This window comes from Narcine bancroftii, unplaced genomic scaffold, assembly GCF_036971445.1.
Source record: "Narcine bancroftii isolate sNarBan1 unplaced genomic scaffold, sNarBan1.hap1 Scaffold_287, whole genome shotgun sequence".
Taxonomy (NCBI): domain Eukaryota; kingdom Metazoa; phylum Chordata; class Chondrichthyes; order Torpediniformes; family Narcinidae; genus Narcine; species Narcine bancroftii.
In genome coordinates, this window is record NW_027212022.1 from 170,487 (window position 1) to 196,847 (window position 26,361).

A 26,361-nucleotide genomic window follows, 5' to 3' on the forward strand; every position below is an offset into this window, starting at 1 on the left:
CAGGGAAAGGGGACAGCTTCTTCCCCGCTGCCATCAGATTCCTGAGTGATCAATGAACCAAAGACACTGCCTGACTTTTCGTGCATCTTGGGTTTTTTATAGTAATGCTGTAAGATGGTTGTAATATTTTACTTCGATATTTTAAGATGCTGCCGCAAAACACCTAATTTCATGGCAATAAATTCTGACATAATTCCCTGAAAGTGGCGTCACGGGTGGATCAGGTTGTATAGAGAGCTTTTGGCACATTGACCTTCATAAATCAAAGTATTCAGTACAGAAGTGGGATATTATGGTGAAGTTTCAGAAGACATTGATGAGGCCAAATTTGAAGTATTGTGTGCAGTCCTCATCACCAAACTACAGGAAGGATATCAATAAGATGGAAAGAGTGCAGAAATTTACTAGGATGTTGCCTGGACTTCAGGAACTGAGTTACAGGGAAAGGTTAAACAGGTGGGGACTTTATTCCCTAGAGTGTAGAAGAATGAGGGGAGATTTGAAAGAGGTGTACAAAATTATGAGAGGTATAGACAGAGTAAATGTAAGCAGGCTTTTTCTTTTTTCCACTGAGGTTGGGTGAGATCCAAATCAGGGGAGCAAAACGCAAAAATCTGCAGATACCATGGTTGAAGTAATTACACAATGCAGGAGAAACTCAGCCTTCACCTTGATGAAGGGCTCAACCCCAAACTGTTGCTTATGTATCTTTATCTTTGCTATGCAAAGTACTCGGTTTAACCTGCTGAGTTTCTCCAGCATTGTGTTTTTCACCTCAAACCAGAGGTCATGGGTTAAGGGTGAAAGGGGAGAAGTTTAGGGGAACTTCTTCATACAGAGAGGGGTGGGAGGGTGGAATGAGCTGAAGTGGCTCAATTTTAACATTAAAGAAAAATATGAACCAGTACGTGGATGGGAGAGGTATGGAGGGCCATGGTTAGTGGGACATAAAAACATCAGAAATAGGAGCAGGAATCAGCCATCCGGCCCGTCGAGCCTGCTCCTCCACTTAAAATCACTGCTGATGGCCTCATCTCCACCTACCTGCCTTTTCCCCATAACCCTTCATTCCCCTACTTTGTAAAAATACATCCAACCTGGTCTTAAATACACCTTCTCCTCATCTCCATCCTAAATCTTGAGGCTACGTCTTCTAGTTCTAGTCTTCCCCCACCAATGGCAACATACCTACCACCATCTTATCTATATAATTTCATAATTTTATGTTTCTCTCATTCTTCTAAATTCCAGTGAGTCCAGTCCCAGACGACTCAATCTCTCCTCCAAGGCCAACCCCCTCATTCCTGGAATCAACCTGGTGAACCCCCTCTGCACCACCTCCAGAGCCAGTGCATCCTTCCTCAAGTAAGGAGACCAGAACTGCACCCAGTTCTCCAGATGTGGCCTCACCAGTACCTGGTACAGTTGCAGCAGGACCCTGCTCCTAAATTCCATCCCTCCGGCAATGAAAGCCAGTGTCCCATCTGCCTTCTTGTTAGCCGCCACACCTGCCAACCAACCTTTTGCGATTCATGCACCAGCCCTCCCAGGTCTCTCTGCACGGCAGCGTGCCGCAATCACTTTCCATTTAGATAATCATCTGAAATTCTGTTTTTTTCACATTTGTCAACGTTATACTCCATCTGCCGGGCCCTTTCCCACTCACTTAACCTATCTCTATCTCCCTGCACACTCTCCGAATCCTCTCCACAATGTGCTTTTCCTCTCAATTTAGTGTCATCAGCAAGCTTAGATAAACGACTCTCTGTCCCCCCTTCCTGATCGTTAGTGTACATCATGATCTGTTACAGGCCCAGCACTGACCCCTGCGGCATCCCGTTCACCACCAATTGCCAACCAGTAAATCACCCCTGCACCCCAACTCTCTGCTTTCTATTGGTTAACCAACCCTCTATCCATGCTAATGCATCACCAACAACACTACATCCTTACGCGACACCTTCTTGAACACTTTCTAGAAATTCAGTTAAACCACATCCGCCTGCTCCCCTCTATCTACCATGCTCATTATATCCTCAGGGAACTCCAGTAAGTTTATAGAGCAGGACCCACCTTTGCTGAATCCATGCTGTGCCTGCCAGATAGATCAATTTCACTCCAGATTCTTCGTTATTTTCCCAACTACAGACATTCAACTAACTGGCCTGCTGCCTGCATCCTCTTGTGAGCATTGGCATGGCATATGTCGTCTTCCAATCCCTCAGGGCCCGCCCGGAGAATTTTGGTACATTACCACCAAAGCCTCAACGCTAACCTGCCATTTCTCTCAGTTCCCTGGGATGCATTCCATTGGGACCAGGGGATTTCTCTATCTTTAGATCCTCGTGTCCGACCTCTTTAACTGTTATGTACAGTTCCTCACTTTCCACCGCATCCATAACATCTGTCATTGCCCCTTCTATTACCGACCCGTTCTATCTTGTACTAATTATGGTTATAATCTAATTACGGTTATAATCTATACTCGCAGCCAACATTCCCTCTCTTTGTTGCTTGCTTCCTGCTTCATTCTTGCTTTTAAAAGTTTCATGTTTTTAATTTTTTTTACTGGTTTTTATGCTGAAGAAAAGGGAATTAAACTGAAAATACAGTATCACATTTGTATGTATATCAAGATAAAACTTCCAATTGTATAAAGTCTGTTCCACCTCCACTGCACTGGGTGAAAACAGAAAAGACATCAAAAATATTACATATATTTTTAAAAATCCCACCTAACCTACTCTATTTTTTAAAAAATGCTAATTTAAAAAAACCATCTGAGTAGCTTATCCTGAGGGTTCCATACATTTTGTAGCTTTTGATTCATACCTTGAATCCACAAAACCCAGATCAGACTAGATCTCACCCGGAAGACTGAGAACATCGAATCACATTAAAAACATCAAATTAAAATAAGACATAAGAGGTCGCCGTGTATCTTCAAATTTCACCAATTAATCCAATTTTTTTTCTAAACTTAAACAGGACATAATATGAGAAAACCAGTGAATCACTGTTGGAGGCCGAGAGCAATGGGTCTCAATCTTTCTCTTTCCACTCACAAACCAATTTAAGTATTCCCTATGCCATCGGTGCTCTGTGATCAGTAAAGGATTGCTTCAGGTGGTGTGTGGCTGGGAAGGAAAAGCTTGAAAACCACTGTTTTAATCATCTATCATTGACCCGTGATGTCCCTGGTTTTAGAACTCCAAAGGAAATGGGCCAATGACAATTTTTCTCCAGCCAAATATTTCAGTCACATTTGGGTCTAGAGCAGTGATTCTCAACCTTCCCTTCCCACCCACAGGCCATCTGAAGCGATCCTTTACTGATCACAGAGCACTGATGGCATTGGGATTACTTAAAAGTGGGATGTGAGTGGAAAGAAAAAGGTTGAGAACCACTGGTCTAGAAAAAGACAATCTGGTGTAATAGAGAAGAAAAATTGAGTTCATAGAAATCTTGAAATCATTTAGTAATTTCAACCCCCAAGTGTGTGAAATTATCTCTGACAATCTTTAATGGGACTTGGATGAAAATAGGGACCTGTGTAGCAGACCAAGTGACCGCGCAGGTGGACGGGCTAAATCGCCACAACAGTCAGCCATCTCAAGATGGCGCGGGTCCTCGTTCACTACCGAGAAGAAGCCTGTGGATAACGTTACATTCATGTGGCGCACTGCCAGCTGAGGAGCGACACAGCAACACGCTGACATCACTTCCGGTGACGCCGACAGTTCCAATGTCGAACGCACCAGAAGGCAAGAATCCGCTGCTACTACAGTCATGATGGTTGCGACCAACGCGGTGGATGTGCATCTCCCGCCCTTCTGGGCAAACCAGCCCAGGAACTGGCTGCAGCTGGTTGAGTCCCTGTTCCACATCAGGGGAATTGTCTCAGAGGACACCAAGTTTGGGCACGTTGTCAGCGCCCTGGACACTGCCGCCACCGCTGCCAAAGTAAGCTCCTTCATGGAGAACCCACCCATGGAGGGTAAGTATGAGCAGTTCCACCTCAACTCCCTAGAAATCAGCCGGCATGTGTGCGCCGTTTGGATCTTAAACATGCAGGGCCTGGGTGACAGGAATCCCTCCAAGCTCATGCACGAGATAGTGGCCCTAGCGGATGGACAGACAGACTGTTTCCCCTTCGAGGCCCTGTTCCTCTCCAAGCTTCCGGTACATATTTCCTCGGCGCTTTCGGACATGGATTTCAGTGCCCCGCACCTGGTAGCCAAGGAGGCAGACAGGCTGTTCCACACCCCACAGCAGAGCTCTCTCCATGTGCAGCCCGACTACACCGTCAGTCCCACCATCGCGACCAGCCCATCGGAAACCCCATCAGTGGCTGCGGCACAACCACAATGTGACAGGTACAAAGAAGCACAGTGGATACTGTATCTACCACTGCCGCCGATGGGGCTGGAACACCCAGAGGTGCATCCTCCATGCTCATTCCCCACTACCAAACCCAACACTGTGACAGGAAATGGGCAAGCCGGCTGCCAATAGTGACCTCAGCAGTTGGTGCTCTGAAAGGCCTATTCTAACTCAGAGACCAATGGACGAAGAAGGATTTCCTAGTCGACACGGGCATAGAAATCAGCCTCGTCCCGCCGACGTATTTCGAGGGCAGACACAACCTTTGAGCTATGGGACCTGCCTGGTCACCATCCACTTCGCAGACACGGTCTTCCAGTGGGAGTGCACCATCGTGGCCGCGGACAGGCACTACTCGAAGTGGATTTCCACCAGGCTCATAAACTACAAGATGACAATATGCGGTTAGTAAACACCACAACGTTCCAGTCTGTCCCCCTCACCCTGCGGCAACATTCCTTCTTGCCTTTAGGGATCCACACCCTGGACCGAGATGTGTACACTCACCTACTGGCCAGGAACCCAGCCTTACTGGCCCCAACTTCCATGACTCTAACCTGCCACATGGCGTGGCCCACCCACATCGAGAACCCCCACATCGGGCCACATCGAGGCCCGGCACCGCCCGCAAGACAAGCTCCAGCAAGCCAAGGCTGGCTGAGGAGCTGGGGATCGCCCGCCATTCCAACAGCCTGTGGGCCTCCCCACTCCATGTAGTGCAGAAGACTCCGTCAATTGGTCCCCGTGCATCGACTAGATGGCTGAACGAGGCGACAGTCCCAGACAGGTATCCTATCCCACATGAGGTTACAAGGTTACTGATTTTTCTCAAGGTGGACCTCGTCAAAGGATAGCATCAGATCCCAGTACACCACAGCGACGTTCCAAAAAAATGGCAATCATCACACCTTTCGGCCTCTTCGAGTTCCTGCGGATGCCCTTTGGACTACAAAACGTGGTCCAAACTTTCCAGCGACTAATGGATGTGGTTGGCAGGGACCTCGATTTCATCATCCTCTACTCAGACGACATGCCCATGGCCAGCCCCGATGCCAACACTCACAGGACGTATCTGACCCTCCTTTTCGACAGACTGCAGTAGTTCGGGCTCAAAGTGAACCCGGCCAAGGGCCAGTTCGGCTTAGAGACAATAGATTTCTTGGGACACCGCATCTCCCCAGAGAGAGCCACGCCACTGCCCAACAAGGTAGAGGCCATTCAAAATTTCCGCAAGCCGAGTACGACCAAAGGCCTGCAGGAGTTCCTGGGGATGGTTAACTTCTACCATCCCTTCCTATCGGGAGTGGCCCCCTTCATGCAGCCCCTTTTCAACCCCGTCAAGCACAGCGACAAGACACTCCAGTGGACACCCTACACCACAGAAGCCTTCCACTCCACAAAAATGGCACTGGCAAGTGCCACGGTGCTGATGCACCCAGACTTGACCTACCCCCTGGCCCTTACAACAGATGCATAATGGGTCGACGAGCACTGGCGCCCCCCTGGCTTTCTTCAGTAAACACCTCCGAACGCTAGAGATAAAATACAGCGCGTTCGACCGTGAACTGTTAGCCCGGTACCTGGTGATATGGCACTTCCGATACATGTTAGAGGGAAGTGTTTTCACCACCTCTTTCTCTTTGGCTTGGCTTCGCGGATGAAGATTTATGGAGGGGTAAAAGTCCACATGAGCTGCAGGCTCGTTTGTGGCTGACAAGTCCGATGTGGGACAGGCAGACACGGTTGCAGGGGAAAATTGGTTGGTTGGGGTTGGGTGTTGGGTTTTTCCTCCTTTGTCTTTTGTCAGTGAGGTGGGCTCTGCGGTCTTCTTCAAAGGAGGTTGCTGCCCGCCGAACTGTGAGGTGCAAAGATGCACGGTTTGAGCCGATATCAGCCCACTGGCGGTGGTCAATGTGGCAGGCACCAAGAGATTTCTTTAGGCAGTCCTTGTACCTCTTCTTTGGTGCACCTCTGACACGATGGCCAGTGGAGAGCTCGCCATATAACACGATCTTGGGAAGGCAATGGTCCTCCATTCTGAAGACGCGACCTACCAGCGCAGTTTGATCTTCAACAGCGTGGATTCGATGCTGTCGGCCTCTGCCATCTCGAGTACTTCGATGTTAGGGATGAAGTTGCTCCAATGAATGTTCAGGATGGAGCGCAGACAACGCTGGTGGAAGCGTTCTAGGAGCTGTAGGTGATGCCGGTAGAGGACCCATGATTCGGAGCCGAACAGGAGTGTGGGTATGACAACGGCTCTGTGTACGCTTATCTTTGTGAGGTTTTTCAGTTGGTTGTTTTTCCAGACTCTTTGTGTAGTCTTCCAAAGGCGCTATTTGCCTTTGCGAGTCTACACGGACCACAAACTGCTAACCTACAAGATCCCTGACCCATGGTTGGCGAGACAACAGCGGCATCTCTCCTACATCTCAGAGTATACCATGGAGATTCGCCACATCGCAGGCAAGTCCAACGCTATCCACGATCGCCACAACTTCAGGGGGCTTGATGCCACCCAGCTGGCCAAGGACCATACGGAGGGCGCAGACATGCAGGCCTACTGGAGGGCCATTACCAGCCTGAAGGTCAGCGATTTCTGCCCCTCACCAGGAGGCCCAACCCTGCTGTGCGATGTCTCCATAGGGTTTCCTAGATCCATCCTACCCGCGACCTGGCGATGGTGGGTTTTCAACCAGATCCACAGCCTGTTCCACCCCTCCATAAGGCCCACAGTCTGCCTGATGTCCGACAAGTTCGTGTGGCATGGTCTCCACTGAGATGTGACCCTGTGGGTCCGAACCTGTTTAGTGCCAGCACGTCAAGTTATACTGGCACACTAAAGCCCCACTCCAGACTTTCGAGCCGGTGCAATTCCAGTTCGAGCATGTCCAGGTAGACATCGTCGGCCCACTCCCCGTGAGCCAGGGAATGCGGTACCTGTTCACGACAAATGACCTATTTACCTGCTGCTCGGAGGCAATACCTATGCCTGCACGTGACATGGAGACGTGTGCCAGGGCTTTCCTATCCACATGGGTTGCGCGCTTCGGAGTCCCGACCCATATATCTCAGACCAAAGGGCACAGTTCACCTCCTCGCTCTGGTCCAACCTGACTAAATTCTGCAGCAGTCAAGTACACCATGCCATGGCCTACCACTCCCAAGCAAATGGCCTGGTCGAGCGTTTCCACCACCACCTGAAGGCCATCTTGAAAGCCTGACTGCATGGCCCGAACTGGGTGGATGAACACCCATGGGTACTCCTAGGCATTCGCATGTCACCGGAGGACCTGGCAGCCTCGTTCCGCAGGAACTCACCATTCCTGGGGACATCCATTTCAACCCTCCTGGCCCACAGCCCACTGCCTTCGATGTCCTCCTGAGGTTGAGGGTGCAAGCGGGTGAACGCTCCCCCCCGCCACTGTCTCGACACAACTCGCCACCCAGCCATATCCTCACAGACCTGCAGTCCACCCACTACATTTTCATAAGGAGCAGTCAGTAAAGAACACCCTATAGTGCCCATACGAAGGCCTGTTCAAGGTACTACAGAGAGACGGTGTCGTGTTTACACTGGACACTGGCGGCCGACAGGACAGATTCAGTCGACTGCCTCAAAGCCACATACCTGGACTCCGACCTGTCAGACCCCCAGCTGACCACCCAGAGACTGTAAATTAAACCACTCAGGGGTCGGTGGCACTTCTGGGGGGGAGGGGTGTAGCAGGCTGAGCGACCACACAGGTGGAAGGGCCGAATCGGTGCAACAGTCAGCCATCCCAAGATGGCGCGGGCCCTCCACTACCGAAAAGAAGCCTGCACTTTACGCCACATTGACGTCACTTCCGGAAGTGGGCGTTCCCCACGGGGCAACGCAATGAATTCAAATAATAAAGCCAGTTTCTGGTTCATCCACATACTGTGTGGACGTTTCTTCATTTCATAGCATGGCCACAGCAGTCGCTACACCTGCATATTAATCGGAAAAGGTTCACTTTTATGAAGGTTTAATTTACATCCAGGGAAAGAGTTGAACTGAGAAAACACAAATAACATCACTAGGATAGACCTTTCAGCATCTGAAATATAAACTCATAGGTCATCTGTATACAAAGAAACCTTGTGAGTTATTCCGTTTCTGACAATCCCTTGAACCTCTCAGGGTATTGTCAGAGGTCCTAAAGCTACACCAACTAGCAAGGGGGCTAAGGGGACAAACCTGCCTAGTTCTCTAAACAGTATAAATAAAGAGGATTTGTTATTATTAGTAACCACAATAGCTAAGGGGGTATTATAAATCAATTTAATCTGTGATATAAAGCCCATACCAAAATTAAATCTCCTTAATGTTTCAAATAAATAGTTCCACTCCACTCTGTCAAAAGCCTTTTCAGCATCTAGAGAAACTGCACATTCTGGAATTATATCTGAAGGGGAATAAATAAGGTTCAATAATCGACAGATGTTAAAATGTGAATAGCGACCTTCAATAAATCCAGTCTGATCTTTAAATATAACAGAGGGAAGGATATTTTCCAATCTACCAGCCAAAACCTTAGGAATAATCTTAAAATCTACATTCAGCAAAGAAATTGCCCGATAGGAAGTACAGTCAGTCAGATCTTTAGCTGTTTTTAGGAATCAATGAAATTGACGCTTCATAAAAAGCTGCCCTGAAGGTCCCAGAGAAAACAGAATTTTCAAATGTTTTACATAGTTGAAGGGTAAATAAATTAGTAAATGATTTTTTTTTAATTCCACCATAAAACCAACCAGACCTGGGGCCTTGCCAGATTGAAGAAACAGCTTGGGAAACTTCCAACTCTGAAATTGGAGCTTCCAACAAGTTTTGATCTTCTGGCGATATTTTGGGGACATTCAATTGTTCCAAGAATCTATCCATTGAAATAGAAAAGAAATTCAGATTTGTATAGATCAAAATAGAATTCCTGAAACACCATTAATTTCAGCACGATCAAAAGTAAAGTTTCCATCCTTCTTGCATATCTTTGTAATTTGTCTTTCAGATCCCACTGCCTTCAGTTGACTAGCAAACAGCTTACCTGAATTCTCTCCATGTACATAAAATTGAGATTTAAGTTTAAGTAGTTGATTCTCGAAAGGGTAAATTAATAATAACATGCTGAGTTTGAAGTTCTACTCTTTCCTTATAAAGGTCCACACTAGATGTCATAGAATATAATTTGTTGATCTCTTTAATTCTGTTAGTGAGAACTGTCAGTTCACTTTTAGTATGTTTACGAAGTCCAACAGAATAAGAAACTTCCCAATCTTCTTTCCTGCTGCTCTTGGCAACTTTGTACGCACAAGCTTTTAGTTTGATCCCTTCCTTTATTTCCTTAGTTATCCAAGGCTGGCTGACCCACCCTGACTGTCCTTGCTTTTAAATGGAATTTACTTTTGTTGAGCACTGTGAAAGATATCTTTGAAAGTTCTCACTGTGTTCCTCAACTGTCCCTCCATGTAGTCTGTGTTCCCAGTTTAACATCGCCAACTCCTTCCTCAACCCATTGTAGTGTCCCTTATTTTGGTTTAACACACTGTACTCTCCATGTGGATGAGAAACACACTCATTACTGTCATCCAAGAGGATCCCTAACTACAAGATTGCTAACTTCACCTGCCTCATTGTATAGCACCAGAGCTAACATTGCTGTTGTAAAGCAAATAAGGGTGGATAAATCCCCAGGGCCTGACAAGATTTTCTCTCAGACGTTGAAGGAAATTAGTGTAGAAATTGCAGGGGCTCTGGCAGAAATATTTAAAATGTCCTTAGCCACAGGTGAGGTGCCAGAGGATTAGAGGGTAGCTCATGTTGTTCCATTGTTTAACAAAGGCTCCACAAATAACCCTGGAAATTATTGGCTGGTGAGCCCGACCTAAGTAAATTGTTGGAAGGTGTTCAAAGAGATCAGATATACAATTATTTAGATAATCGGGGATAATCAACATGGTTTTGTGCGTGGTAGGTCATGTTTAACCAATCTTAGAGTTTTTCCAAAGAGGTTACCAGGGAAGTTGATGAAGAAATGACTGTGGATATTGTCTACGTGGACTTTAATAAGGCCTTTGAAGAGGTCCCATATGGGAGGTTAGTCAGGAAGTTTCGGATGCTTGATAGTCACAGTGAGGCAGTGAACTGGATTCACAATAGCTGGATGGGAGAAGCCAGAGAGTAGCAGTGGATGGTTGCTTCTCAGACTGGATGCCCATGACTAGTGGTGTGCCTCAGGGATTAGTGCTGGAACCAATGATCTGGATGATAATGTGGTAAATTGGATCACCAAGTTTGCAAGTGACACTAAGACTGAAGGCATTGTAGGCAGCAAAGAAGATTTTCAAAACTTGGAGGATTCTGGACCAGCTGGTAAGATGGTCTGAAAAATGGCAGATGGAGTTTAATGCAAACAAGTGTGGTGTTGCATTTTGGAAGGATAAATCAAGAAAGGACGTACCCGGTAAATGGTCGGGCACTGAGGAGTGTGGTAGAACCGAGGGATCTGGGAATACAGATAGATAATTCCCTGAAAGTGGCACCACAGGTGGATAGGGTTGTAAAGAGAGCTTTTGACATAGTGGCCTTCATAAGTACAGGAGTTGGGATGTTAGGGTAAAGTTGTGTAGACATTGGTGAGGCCAAATTTGGAGTATTGTCTGCAGTTCTGGTCACTTAACTATAGGAAAGATATCAATAAGATAGAAAGAGTGCAGAAAAGATTTACTAGGATGTTGCCCATACTTCAGGAACTGAGTTTCAGGGAAAGGTTAAATAGGTTGGGACTTTATTCTGGAGTGTGGAAGAATGAGGGGAGATTTGATCGAGGTACTTAAAATTATGAGGGCAACAGACAGAGTAAATGTAGATAAGCTTTTTCCACTGAGGGCAGGTGAGATACTAACTAGAGGACATGGGTTAAGGGTAAAAGGGGAAAAGTTTAGAGGAAACCACACAGAGAGGGGTGGGAGTGTGGAACGAGCTTCCAGCTGAAATGGTAAACGTGGGCTCAATTTGAACATTTAAAAAGAATTTGGACAGGTACATGGATGCGAGGGATATGGAGGGCTATGAGCTGGGTGCAGGTCAGTGGGACTAGGAAAAGAAATGGTTCAGCACAGACTAGAGGAGTCGAGGTGGCCTGATTCTGTCTCTAGTTCTAAAGCACATTCCCTTGTAGGTTCAGTAATGTGCTGTTTAAGAAAGCCATCACGTATGCATTCTATGCAGTCTTCCTCAAGGTTTGTTGACAAACCTATTCCCTCTCTTTAAATGTTAAAGTCCCCCACAATAACAGCTGTTCCATCTTTATGTGCCTTCGATATTTCTTCGTTTATTGCATGAGCCACTGTAATGTTATTATTGGGGTGGCCTATACACAACTCCCACCAGTGATTTTTGCCCTTCACTATTCCTAATCTCGACCTAAATGGATTCAACATTTTGCTCCTTAGATCTTACACCATCTCTCATTATTGCCCTGAACTCATCCTTAACTAAGAGCTTGAAATTCATTGAATTTCTCTAATTCAGTGACACTCACTATCCCTTCACTTATCAGGAAGGCGCCACAGCGACGGCACTTCCTGAGAAGACGGAAGCGGGCATCATCACATCAACCATCTACAGGAGCTCTGTCGAGAGCGGCCTGGTTGGCTGCATAACAGTGTGGGTACGGTTCCTGCAGAGATATGGATCGGACATCAATCCACAGGAGCAGCAGGGAGTCTCTTCCCCACACCCCCCCCACAATCGACATGATCTACCAGGATCATTGTCTCAAGAGGGCGCACAAAATCATTGAGGCCCCCTTCCGCACCCCTCATCTTTCAGCTGCTCCCGTCGGGGAAAAGATAGGGGAGGATCAGAGCCAGCACCACCAGGCTGAGGAACAGCTTCTTCCCACAGACAGTGAGGATGCTGAACGACCAAAGGAGCTGTCCACACTGACCCTCCAAGACTCTCATATTCACAAAACAATATTCATTTGTACAGATAGATTTCTCCTGTATGTATTTGTGTGTATGTGTGTTAGATCTGGTTGTGTGATTTGCACTGAGGACTGGAGAACACTGTTTCATCAGGTTGCACTTGCACAATGAGATGACAATAATCATATCTCAACTTCCCCCACCTCTCTTATGACCTGATATCCTTGGATATTTAATTCCCAGTCCTCTCCACCCTGCAACCACGATTCTGTAATGGCCACTAAATTAATACCCCTTTCTACTGATTTGTACCCCAAGATCCACAAACCCAGCAGACCCATCGTGTCCACATGCTCCTGCCCCTCCAAAATGGTCTCTGTTTACCTCGACTCCATTTTGTTCCCCCTCCCCACCTACATCCAGAACACTTCGCACACACTCCATCACTTCAACAACTTCCAGTTCCCTGAACTCGATCGCCTCATGGATATCCAATCCCCATCCCCCATCCTTTGTTTCTTTCTGGACAATAGACCCAACCAGTCCCCTCCACCACCCCCTCCTCTGGCTGGCAGAACTTATCCTCACCCTCAGACATTTCTCCTTCGCCTCATCCCACTTTCTCCAGGACAAGGCATGGGTCCCAGCTATTTCTGCCCTTATGTTGGCTTCGCATGCTTCAAGCCTTCACAGGCAAGGCCTCAACTCTTCCTTCGCTACAATGGCGACTACTTTGCTGCTGCCTCACTACCCACAATGAGCTCGCTGACTTCACCCACTTTTCTGCCAACTTCCACCCCGACCTCTCCAGCAGCACTCTCCCCCTTTCTTGTCCTGTCTCCATCCTAGGAGACAAACCCTGTGGACATTTTCCACAAATCCACAGCTATTCCGACTGCACCTCTTCCCATCCTGTCCCCTTTAAAGATTCCATTCTGTTCTCTCCATTTCTCTGCCTTCCATGCCAAATCAGGGATGTCCTTCAGAAAATGTGGCTTCCCCTCTCCCACCACCAACTCAGCGCTCACCCGCACATCCTCCATCACCCTCACATCTGCCCTGGTCTCCTCCACCCCCACACACAGCAAGGACAGGATTCCCCGTTCTCACCTTCCACCCCACCAGCCGACGCATTTCCACCACCTACTATGTGATCCCACCACTAGACACATCTTCCCTTCTCCGTCTTCCACAGGGACCACTCCCTCCGTAACTCCCTTGTCCACTCCTCCCTTCCCACCCATTGCCCCCCCTTGGTGCCTACCCCCTGAGGCCGCAGGAAGCACCCACACCTCCTCCTTCACCACCATTCGGGGCCCCAAACAACCCTCCCAAATGATGCCACACTTCGTTTGTAAATCTGCAGGGGACGTTTACTGCATCTGGGATGTTGCCCAGACTTCAGGAACTGTGTTACGGGGAAAGGTTACACAGGTTGCGACTTTATTCCCTGGAGTGTGGAAGAATGAGGGGAGATTTGATAGAAGATGTTGTCTGGGAGTTTGCTTTGTTCAGCAGCTCAGCCCGTCACAATAGCAGGGATCTCCCACTGGCCAACGCTTTCAATTCTACCCATCATCCCCACTCTGCCACGTCAGTCCATGGCCTCATGCACCGCCAAACTGTGGCCACCCGCAAATCAGAGGAACTGCACCTTATTTTCTGTCTGGACACTCTCCCACTGGATGGCTTCGACATCAACGTCGCCAGTTTCCGATAACACCTCCCCACCTCTTTCTTTCCCTACCCCACCCCCATCTCCTTTCCTTCAGCTACCCACCCCTTCCTGCTCCATTCAGAGAGCGACCCCCTTCCCCCATCACTTCTACCTTCCCACCGATCCTCATACTGGTTAGTGTCCCTTTCACACTGCCAAATAACTGGGCGGTGGGGTGAAAAAATCAACCAGGCTCTGAAAGGGCCCAGCCAAGTTGACTCGGCTGCAGCGGGAACGGCCAACCTGCTCAACCGGGTGGACACAAGGGCCTGCATGCGTGCGTCAGCCTGGTGGCTTTAATATCCGTGCAGTTAGATTTCACAGGGAGGGCAGCGGGGCCATCAGCGTGTACCTGTGCTTTAGATCATCACAAGATTACTTATACCTAAGCCCACGTAATGCTATGTCAATACTTGTTATACTCTATTGTTTAAGGAGTAAGGACAAGCTGGTCTGCGAGTTTGTCCCAAATTTGAATGGTCTTAAGCCCACTGTGAGAGATTTTCCACGGTCTTTTATACATTGCGCACATACGTGCTTTATTCCTGCTACGATTCCACTGCTCTGCAAATATGTAACATGTCACTCAGGACTTCACCGCTGGAGGTTGTCCCCCCCCTTAGATCCGCAATGTCCACATGAGCTAGGGAATTCAGGGTCCAGGGTGAACGGCTCACCTGGAGCTGCCACACGGGTCATCCACTTGTCCATTTAGTGAGTTGCCAGCATGAATGCCACTAACCTCCTCCATCTTTTTATTAGGGCGCCAGCCCATTTTTACTCATGCCTTGACAAAGAGGACAGGCCCTCAATGTGGATGACCCTTCAATTCCGACAGATGCTACGTGACATGCTGAATGTTTCAGGCACGACAGACTTTCCTGTTTTGCTAAAAAAAACTTCCCCTCAGGTTCCTGATAAATCTCTTCCCCCATCTTAAACCTGGTCTCTGATTCCCCAACTCTGGGTAAAACCTTCTCGGCACCACACCGACCCGCCGCTCTGACCCGTCCCTCTCCAGGTTCTGTACACCTGCATGAGAGGGTTAAGTGGGAACAGAGAGTGACGGAGGGAAAGAGAGGGGGAAAACTTATGACCTTCTGACCACTGTTTTCCCAACTCTGGGTAAAACCTTCCCAGCGCCAACCCCACCCCCCGCACCAACCTGTCCCTTTCTAGGTTCTGTACACCTCCATGAGATCGCCCCTCAACCTCCTGCGCTCAGCGGGACAAAGCCCCAGCCGGCTCCACCTCTCCCTACAGCTCAGGCCTCTCCCCGAGTCCTGGCAACGTCCTCGCCGATCCCCTCAGAACCTCTCCAGCTCAATGTACATCAGTCCCACGGCCGGGTGACCAGAACGGAATCCAATTCTCCAAACGGGGCCTCACAAGAACAACAGGAACTCTCAACTTCACGACTCACTGCTGACTGATGAAGGCCTATTTGACCACCCATTCTACCAGTGACCCCATTATCAAGTTACAATGTATGGGTATCCGTTTGCTCCCCCACACCCCCAGATCCCTCTGCCCCGCCGCACCCCGTCAGATCCCTCCGCCCCGCCGCACCCCGTCAGAACCCTCCGCCCCGCCGCACTCCACCAGATCCCTCCGCCCCGCCGCACTCCCCCGATCCCTCCGCCCCGCCGCACTCCCCCGATCCCTCCGCCCCGCCGCACTCCCCTGATCCCTCCGCCCCGCCGCACTCCCCCGATCCCTCCGCCCCGCCGCACTCCCCCGATCCCTCCGCCCCGCCGCACTCCCCCGATCCCTCCGCCCCGCCGCACTCCCCCGATCCCTCCGCCCCGCCGCACTCCCCCGATCCCTCCGCCCCGCCGCACTCCCCCGATCCCTCCGCCCCGCCGCACTCCCCCGATCCCTCCGCCCCGCCGCACTCCCCCGATCCCTCCGCCCCGCCGGACTCCCCCGATCCCTCCGCCCCGCCGGACTCCCCCGATCCCTCCGCCCCGCCGGACTCCCCCGATCCCTCCGCCCCGCCGCGCTCCCCCGATCCATCCGCCCCGCCGCGCTCCCCCGATCCCTCCGCTCCGCCGCGCTCACCCGATCCCTCCGCTCCGCCGCGCTCCCCCGATCCCTCCGCCCCGCAGCACTCCCCCAGGTCCCTCCGCCCCACCGCACTCCCACAGGTCCCGCTGCCCCACCGCACTCCCCCAGGTCCCTCTGCCCCACCGCACTCCCCCAGGTCCCTCTGCCCCACCGCACTCCCCCAGGTCCCTCTGCCCCACCGCACTCCCCCAGATCCCTCTGCCCCACCGCACTCCCCCAGATCCCTCTGCCCCACCGCACTCCCCCAGGCCCCTCTGCCCCACCGCACTCCCCCAGGCCACCCCACACTCCCGCAGGTCCCTCCGCCACACCGCACTCCCCCAGGTCCCTCCGTCCCCCCCCAGGTCCCTCCGCCCCACCGCACTCCCCCAGCACCCTCCGCCCCACCGCACTCCCCCAGGTCCCTCCGCCCCACCGCACTCCCCCAGGTCCCTCCGCCCCACCGCACTCCCCCAGGTCCCTCCGCCCCACCGCACTCCCCCGATCCCTCCGCCCCACAGCACTCCCCCAGGTCCCTCCGCCCCACCGCACTCCCCCATGTCCCTCTGCCCCACCGCACTCCCCCAGGCCCCTCTGCCCCACCGCACTCCCCCAGGACCCTCCACACTCCCCCAGATCCCTCCACACTCCCCCAGATCCCTCCCCACTCCCCCAGATCCCTCCACACTCCCCCAGATCCCTCCACACTCCCCCAGATCCCTCCACACTCCCCCAGATCCCTCCACACTCCCCCAGGTCCCTCCACACTCCCCCAGGTCCCTCTGCCCCACCGCACTCCCCCAGGTCCCTCCGCCCCACCGCACTCCCCCAGCACCTTCCGCACTCCCCCAGCACCCTCCGCACTCCCCCAGGTCCCTCCGCCCCACCGCACTCCCCCACAGGTCCCTCCGCCCCACCGCACTCCCCCCAGGTCCCTCCGCCCCACCGCACTCCCCCCAGGTCCCTCCGCCCCACCGCACTCCCCCAGGTCCCTCCGCCCCACCGCACACCCCCAGGTCCCTACGCCCCACCGCACTACCCCCAGGTCTCTCCGCCCCCCCGCACTCCCCCAGGTCCCTCCGCCCCACCGCACTCCCCCAGGTCCCTCCGCCCCACCGCACTCCCCCAGGTCCCTCCGCCCCACCGCACTCCCCCAGGCCCCTCCGCCCCACCGCACTCCCCCAGGTCCCTCCGCCCCACCGCACTCCCCCCAGGTCTCTCCGCCCCACCGCACTCCCCCAGTTCCCTCCGCCCCACCGCACTCCCCCAGGTCCCTCCGTCCCACCGCACTCCCCCAGGTCTCTCCGCCCCACCGCACTCCCCCCAGGTCTCTCCGCCCCACCGCACTCCCCCAGGTCCCTCCGCCCCACTGCACTCCCCCAGGTCCCTCCGCCCCACCGCACTCCCCCAGGTCCCTCCGCCCCACCGCACTCCCCCAGGTCCCTCCGCCCCACCGCACTCCCCCAGGCCCCTCCGCCCCACCGCACTCCCCCAGGCCCCTCTGCCCCACCGCACTCCTCCAGGCCCCTCCGCACTCCCCCAGGTCCCTCCGCCCCACCGCACTCCCCCCAGGTCCCTCCGCCCCACCGCACTCCCCCAGGTCCCTCCGCCCCACCGCACTCCCCCAGGTCCCTCCGCCCCACCGCACTCCCCCAGGTCCCTCCGCCCCACCGCACTCCCCCAGGTCCCTCCGCCCCACCGCACTCCCCCAGGACCCTCCGCCCCACCGCACTCCCCCAGGTCCCTCCGCCCCACCGCACTCCCCCAGGTCCCTCCGCCCCACCGCACTCCCCCAGGTCCCTCCGCCCCACCGCACTCCCCCGATCCCTCCGCCCCACAGCACTCCCCCAGGTCCCTCCGCCCCACCGCACTCCCCCAGGTCCCTCTGCCCCACCGCACTCCCCCAGGTCCCTCTGCTCCACCGCAGTCCCCCAGGCCCCTCTGCCCCACCACACTCCCCCAGATCCCTCCACACTCCCCCAGATCCCTCCACACTCCCCCAGATCCCTCCACACTCCCCCAGATCCCTCCACACTCCCCCAGATCCCTCCACACTCCCCCAGGTCCCTCTGCTCCACCGCACTCCCCCAGGTCCCTCCGCCCCACCGCACTCCCCCAGCACCCTCCGCACTCCCCCAGGTCCCTCCGCCCCACCGCACTCCCCCCCAGGTCCCTCCGCCCCACCGCACTCCCCCAAGGTCCCTCCGCCCCTCCGCACTCCCCCAGGTCCCTCCGCCCCACCGCACTCCCCCCAGGTCCCTCCGCTCCACCGCACTCCCCCAGGTCCCTCCGCCCCACCGCACTCCCCCAGGCCCCTCTGCCCCACCGCACTCCTCCAGGCCCCTCCACACTCCCCCAGGTCCCTCCGCCCCACCGCACTCCCCCCCAGGTCCATCCGCCCCACCGCACTCCCCCAGGTCCCTCCGCCCCACCGCACTCCCCCCAGGTCCCTCCGCCCCACCGCACTCCCCCAGGTCCCTCTGCCCCACCGCACTCCCCTAGGTCCCTCCGCCCCACCGCACTCCCCCAGGCCCCTCCGCCCCACCGCACTCCTCCAGGCCCCTCCACACTCCCCCAGGTCCCTCCGCCCCACCGCACTCCCCCAGGTCCCTCCGCCCCACCGCACTCCCCTAGGTCCCTCCGCCCCACCGCACTCCCCCAGGTCCCTCCGCCCCACCTCACTCCCCCAGGTCCCTCCGCCCCACCGCACTCCCCCAGGTCCCTCCGCCCCACCGCACTCCCCCAGGTCCCTCCGCCCCACCGCACTCCCCCAGGTCCCTCCGCCCCACCGCACTCCCCCAGGTCCCTCCGCCCCACCGCACTCCCCCAGGTCCCTCCGCCCCACCGCACTCCCCCAGGTCCCTCCGCCCCACCGCACTCCCCCAGGTCCCTCCGCCCCACCGCACTCCCCCAGGTCCCTCCGCCCCACCGCACTCCCCCAGGTCCCTCCGCCCCACCGCACTCCCCCAGGTCCCTCCGCCCCACCGCACTCCCCCAGGTCCCTCTGCCCCACCGCACTCCCCCAGGTCCCTCTGCCCCACTGCACTCTCCCAGATCACTCTGCCCCACTATATTCCCTCACAGATCAAAAATTCAACATGTAGGTCCTTCCCACAACAGACCTCCTCTGGTTACCAATTGCCCAACTCTAAGCAAAAGACTCTCTGCACCCTCAAGATCAATCTCAGTGAGATCACCCCTCACCCTCCTGCATGGCAGAGGGGAGGTGATGCCTGGGGAGAAGGTAGGGAAGGGGGTGAAGGTGCCTGCGGGCTTGGTTAATGGACTCACCTCCCCGTACTTCTCAAACACCCGTTTGAGTGTCTCGGGAGACGTGCGGTAAGTGAGGTTGTCCACCTTCAGACTGGTCATGCCCTCGATATCAGGAGGTCCACTCCGGTCGTAACTCATGGTGATGTCCCAGTCTCCAACCTGCCGAGGATAGGGCAAGGTGAGAGTGGGTGCACGAATTCTTGCTGTGCCATGGCTCCCAACCTCCTCATCCTTCCCGCCGCCCCTCCGTCCGGCACCCCTCACTTCCTCCCCCTCCCCTTTACCTCCTACCCCTCATCCTCCAGCCCAATCCCTCATACTCGTCCCCTCCAACACTTCCTCCAGCCCAATCCCTCATACTCGTCCCCTCCAACACTTCCTCCACCTTTCCCTCATGCCTCCACCTTTCCCTCATGCCTCCACCTTTCCCTCATGCCTCCACCTTTCCCTCATGCCTCCACCTTTCCCTCATGCCTCCACCTTTCCCTCATGCCTCCACCTTTCCCTCATGCCTCCACCTTTCCCTCATGCCTCCACCTTTCCCTCATGCCTCCACCTTTCCCTCATGCCTCCACCTTTCCCTCATGCCTCCACCTTTCCCTCATGCCTCCACCTTTCCCTCATGCCTCCACCTTTCCCTCATGCCTCCACCTTTCCCTCATGCCTCCACCTTTCCCTCATGCCTCCACCTTTCCCTCATGCCTCCACCTTTCCCTCATGCCTCCACCTTTCCCTCATGCCTCCACCTTTCCCTCATGCCTCCACCTTTCCCTCATGCCTCCACCTTTCCCTCATGCCTCCACCTTTCCCTCATGCCTCCACCTTTCCCTCATGCCTCCAATTCTTCCTCTCTTACCCCTCCGTCACCTCTCCATCACCCCTTCCCTCCATTCTCTACTTTCCTTCTCATTCCCTACCTCATATCCCCTCTCCCTCATCCCCATTCCTCCCCTCATCCCCATCCCTCCCTTCCCCCACCCATTTCTTCCTACCCCCTCAACCTATCTCCATTTCCTCCATCCTCACCCACACTCTGCCTCTTCTCTCCTCTCATCCCCTCTCCCTAATTTCCACACCCCTCCCAGCCCACCATTACTTCCTTCCCCCCCTCCCTGCCCTCCATCCCTTCCCTGTCCACTTTCCCCCTCCCCACCCTGCCTCTCCCCCACAATGCCCACCATCCCTACCTCTTCACCCTGCCCATCACCCCCCCTCCCCACCTCCTCCACCACCCCTTCCTACCGACCATCCCTTCCTACCCACCATCCCCTCCTATCACCCCTCCTCCAGCATTACCCTCCTCCACCACCACCCCACTACCCCCTCCCCACCACCCCCCTACCCCTCCCCACCATCCCCCCTACCCCCTCCCCACCATCCCCCCTACCCCCTCCCCACCATCCCCCCTACCCCCTCCCCACCATCCCCCTACCCTCCCCACCACCCCCTACCCGCTCCCCACCATCCCCCTACCCCCTCCCCACCATCCCCCTATCCCCTCCCCACCATCCCCCCTACCCCCTCCCCACCATGCCCCCTACCCCCTCCCCACCATCCCCCCTACCCCCTCCCCACCATGCCCCCTACCCCCTCCCCACCATCCCCCTCCTGTCTCATCCCCTCTTCCTCCGCCTCCTCCCCACCCCAACCATCCTCTCTTCCAGCACCACCTCCCAACCATGCTCCCTACCCCCTCCTCTGCCCACATCTCCCCTCCACACCAACCCCTCCTATTTCCCCCACTATCTCCCCCCTGACCACCATCCCCCCTGCCCCACCATCTTCCCCCCTGCCCCACCATCCCCCCTTCCCCACCATCTTCTCCTCCCCTCCCCACCTTCCATCCCCTACTTCCCTCCCTCATCCTCACCCTCGCTTCCCCTCACTCCGTCGACCAAGACCTGCAGAAGGAAGCGAAAATGGCGCCCGGACGTGACGCCGCAGCCGGCCGCCGGAAGCGGGGCACGGCTGTGTGGAAGTGCCCTCCAGCTCGCTGCGCGATGAGGCGGCCGGCTACGGGGCGGAAACGCGTCGTCCGGCTGCAGTCCGGCGGCGGGAACGACGTACGGAGGTGTGGGGATAGGAGCTATGACGTCCCTATCAGGGGCAGGCTGGCCGCACTCACTCAATGGCGGATGTTACGTCAGTTTCTCCTGTGCCCACCTCTTCAGTTTCCGGTTTCATCGCCATAAGGGGCTTTGGCTGGATTAAATTGGGAAAGTGAGCAGTGTTGATAAAGGGTAGAAATCATCAATAATCCGGGAAATACCCAATAAATGATGGTTAACTCAGAAATCATCTACAATCGGGAAATAATTGGTGATTAACTGTTAGAAATCATCAATTACCTGGGATATTCCCAATAATTGGTGATTAATGGTCAGAAATCATCAATAATCTGGGATATACCCAATAATTGGTGATTAATGGTCAGAAATCATCAATAATCTTGGAAATACCCAATAAATGGTTAACTCAGAAATCATCAATAATCTGGGAAATACCCAATAATCATGATTAATGGTCAGAAATCATCAATAATCTGGGATATACCCAATAATCAGTGATTAACAGTCAGAAATCATCTATAATCCGGGAAATAATCAGTGATTATCAGTCACAAATCATCAATAATCTGGGAAATACCCAATAAATGATGGTTAACTCAGAAATCATTTTTAATCCAGGAAATAATTGGTGATTAACAGTTAGAAATCATCAACAATTGAGGAAATATCCAATAATCATGATTAATGGTCAGAGATCGTCAATAATCCGGGAAATACCCAATAATCGGAGATTAATGGTCAGAAATCATCAATAATCTGGGAAATACCCAATCTTCTTTGGCTTGGCTTCGCGGACGAAGATTTATGGGGGGGGGGTAAAAGTCTACGTCAGCTGCAGGCTCATTTGTGGCTGACAAGTCCGATGCGGGACAGGCAGACACGGTTGCGGCGGCTGCAGGGGAAAATTGGTTGGTTGGGGTTGGGTGTTGGGTTTTTCCTCCTTTGCCTTTTGTCTGGGAATAATTGGTGATTAACAGTCACAAATCATCAATAATCGGGGAAATACCCAACAATCGGTGATTAATGGTCAGAAATCATCAATAATATGGGAAATACCCAATAAATGATGATTATCGTTCAGAAATCATCAATAATCCAAGAAATAATTGGAGATTAACAGTCAGAAATTATCAATAATTGACAAAAAAAATCAGAGAAATGCCGAATGATCAATAATTAGTGATCATAAATAAAACAGTAATCAGCAAATAAGTTGCTCATAATTGGCAAACAGAAAAAATGGCCTATAATCAATCATGAGAAATCAGACAATTAAAAATCAATAAATACAGTAAAATCCCAAGTATCCAGCATCTCTGCAGATTCGTAGATGCCGGATATGTGAACTTTCTCATTGATGGTGATTGTGTGTGGTGTGATTGGCAAACTAACAGTGAGGTGCAGCAATTTTAAACCTGTATTTTTTACCTATTCATTTTGCACAATTTTTTTTGCCAGCTGCATAACAGTTTTACTTTCATCAGAAAAATACCCAACCACTCACTGCTGCAGTCAAAGGTTCCCACCTGCTTCAAAAGGGCATCAGTCATCCCGGTGCCTGAGAAGAGCAGCGTGAGCTGTCTCAACATTGACCACCCAGCAACACTAACTTCTACCATGATTAAATACTTCGAGAGGCTGGTCGAGGCTAGAATGAACACATTCCTGAGCCAAGGTCTGGACCCGCTGCAATTCGCCTATCGACACAATCACTCCACGGCAGACGCAGTATCGCTGGCTCTCCACTCAGCTCTGGATCACCTCAAAAACAGCAACTCATACACACGGCTGCTCTTCATCAACTACAGCTCGGCCTTCAACATTATTCCCTCAGTGCTGGTCAACAAGCTCCAAACCCTGGGCCTCTGTACCTACCTCTGCAACTGGATCCTTGACTTCCTCATCGGAGACCACAGTCAGTATGAATTGGAAACAACGTCTCCTCCTTACTGACGATCAACACAGGCTCCGCTCCCCCCCCCCCCCCACCAAGGCTCTGTGCTTACCCACTGCACTACAAGTTTGCCGATGACACCATGGTTGTCGGCAGAATCACAGACGACAACGAGAAAGGGTACAGGAGGGAGGTGGATCAGCTCGTTGAATGGGATCACAACAACAACCTTCCCACACATCAGCAAAACCAAGGAAATGATGGTGGACGTCAGGAGGGAGTCGGGGAACATGACCCAGTCCTCAGTGAGGGCTCAGTAATGGAGAGGGTCACAAACGTCAAATTCCTGGGGTAAATATTCGGAGTTTTGGAATTTACTTAATGTATATTCACCTAATGAAGAAGATCAAAAATTTATGCAAGATATCTTTTTGAAGATAGCAGATACGCAAGGGAACATACTAATAGGAGGGGATTTCAATCTTAATTTGGATTCAAACATGGATAAAACTGGAAAAAAAATTAATAGAAAGAACAAAGTAACCAAATTTATAATTAAATCGATGCAAGAAATGCAACTTTGGATATATGGAGGAAACAACACCCAAAGGAAAAGGAATATTCATATTATTCGGGCAAACATAAAACATACTCAAGAATAGACCTATTCCTGTTATCAGCTCACATGCAAGAGAGAGTTAAGAAAACACAATATAAAGCTAGACTATTATCAGACCACTCACCCCTATTATTGATAATAGAGTTAGAGGACATCCCACCAAGAATGTATAGATGGAGATTAAACTCCATGCTACTTAAAAGGCAGGATTTTAGAGAATTCATTGAACGGGACAAATTAAAATGTACTTTGAAATAAATACGGAATCAGTGAAAGATAAGTTTATACTATGGGACGCAATGAAAGCGTTAATCAGAGGGCAAATAATAAGTTATGTAACCGAGATGAAGAAGGATTACAACCAGGAAACAGAACAGTTGGAAAGGGAAATAGCAAATATAGAAAAAGAATTAGCAATGAAGGATGACACAACTAAAAGAAGAGAATTGGCAGATAAAAAAATAAAATATGAAACACTACAAACATATAAGGTGGAAAAGAACATAATGAAGACAAAACAGAAATATTATGAACTAGGAGAAAAAACGCACAAAATTCTAGCGTGGCAGCTTAAGACAGAACAAACTAAGAGAATGGTATTGGCATTAAGGAAAAAAGACAAGCAAATCACATATAATCCAACGGAGATTAATGAAAACTTTAGAGAATTCTACGAACAACTATATCAAACTGAAAATGAAGGGAAAGAAGATAAAATAGATGAATTTTTAACTAAAATTGAACTACCGAAATTACAAACAGAGGAACAAAATAAATTAACAAAACTATTTGAAATAGAAGAAATACAGGAGATAATAAAAAAACTACCGAACAATAAAACACTAGGAGAGGATGGATTCCCAATAGAATTCTATAAAACATTTAAAGATTTATTAATTCCTCCCCTTCTGGAAGTAATCAACAATATTGTTAAAACACAAAGCTTACCAGAGTCATGTAAAACAGCAATAATTACAGTAATACCAAAGACAGGGAAAGATACACTTCTACCAGCGTCATATAGACCAATATCTTTACTTAACACAGATTATAAGATAATAGCTAAACTATTAGCAAACAGATTAGCCGACGATGTACCAAAAATAGTAAATCTAGACCAAACTGGATTTATTAAAAAAAGACGAACAACAGACAATATCTGTAAATTTATTAACTTAATTCATGCAGTAGAAGGAAATAAAACTCCAACAGTTGCGGTTGCTTTAGACGCAGAGAAGGCCTTTGACAGAGTAGAATGGAATTATTTATTCAAAGTACTACAAAAATTCAGCTTACCAGAGAAATATATTAATTGGATTAAAGCATTATATAAGGGGCCATTGGCGAAAGTGACAGTAAACGGATATATATCAAAACAATTTAACTTAAGCAGATCAATAAGGCAGGGATGCCCACTATCTCCTTTATTGTTCGCATTAGCCATAGAACCACTGGCAGAACTGATAAGAACAGAAAATAAAATAAAAGGGATAAAAATAAAAGACAAGGAATATAAAATCAGTCTATTTGCAGATGACGTTATAATATACTTAGTAGAACCAGAAATATCAACAAAAGAATTACATAGGGAATTGAAGGAATATGGAGAAGTGTCGGGGTACAAGATTTTTCACACCATAAATCACATTAGCCATGATATACACTTTTTCTTTTTCACACATATACAGTGACTTTTTCTCCCCCCCCCCCCCCCTCTCATCCATTTTAGGTATACAATCTAGGTTGCATTAAGCCAGTCAGACAATGTTGTCATTCAACAAAAATACACCAGAAATTCTACTGAGTCCATTCTTTTCTTTCCTTCTCCTTCCATCAACTTAGGTAATGTTTGTCCCCGGTAGGTTTTCGCTATTGTATTTAATGTAAGGCTCCCATACTTGTTCGAATATTTCAATATTATTTCTTAAACTATATGTTATTTTTTCTAATGGAATACATTTATTCATTTCTATATACCATTGTTGTATTTTCAAATTATCTTCCAATTTCCAGGTTGACATAATACATTTTTTTGCTACGGCTAGGGCTATCTTAACAAATCTTTTTTGTGCATCCTCCAAATCAATTCCAAATTCTTTGTTTTTTATGTTGCTTAGGAGAAAGATCTCTGGATTCTTTGGTATATTGTTTTCTGTTATTTTATTTAATATCTGATTGAGATCATCCCAAAATTTTTGTACTCTCTCACATGTCCAGATTGCATGAATTGTTGTTCCCATTTCTTTTTTACATCGAAAACACCTATCAGATACTGTTGGGTCCCATTTATTTAACTTTTGAGGTGTAATGTATAGTCTGTGTAACCAATTATATTGTATCATACGTAGCCTCGTATTTATTGTATTTCTCATCGTTCCAGAACATAATTTTTCCCATGTTTCCTTTTTTA

General features: G+C 51.1%; 1 protein-coding gene across 4 annotated transcripts in view; it reads right to left on the reverse strand.

The window, feature by feature from the left end:
* The window catches only part of LOC138750872 (serine/arginine-rich splicing factor 2-like), a 29,906-nt gene extending 8,563 nt beyond the window's left edge, over positions 1–21,343 (reverse strand). For 2 of the 4 annotated variants that reach the window (XM_069912983.1, XM_069912982.1), the window contains exons 1-3: positions 21,240–21,343; positions 19,388–19,528; positions 9,165–9,281 (exon numbers count right to left, since the gene is read on the reverse strand). In XM_069912983.1, the coding sequence (XP_069769084.1) occupies positions 9,165–9,281; positions 19,388–19,507 (237 nt within the window). In that variant the 5' untranslated portion in view covers positions 19,508–19,528; positions 21,240–21,343. Of the gene's footprint in view, positions 1–9,164; positions 9,282–19,387; positions 19,529–21,239 lie in introns of those variants that run through there. The other 2 variants (XM_069912984.1, XM_069912985.1) reach the window with 2 other exon arrangements.
* Between the last annotated feature and the right edge of the window lie 5,018 nt (positions 21,344–26,361).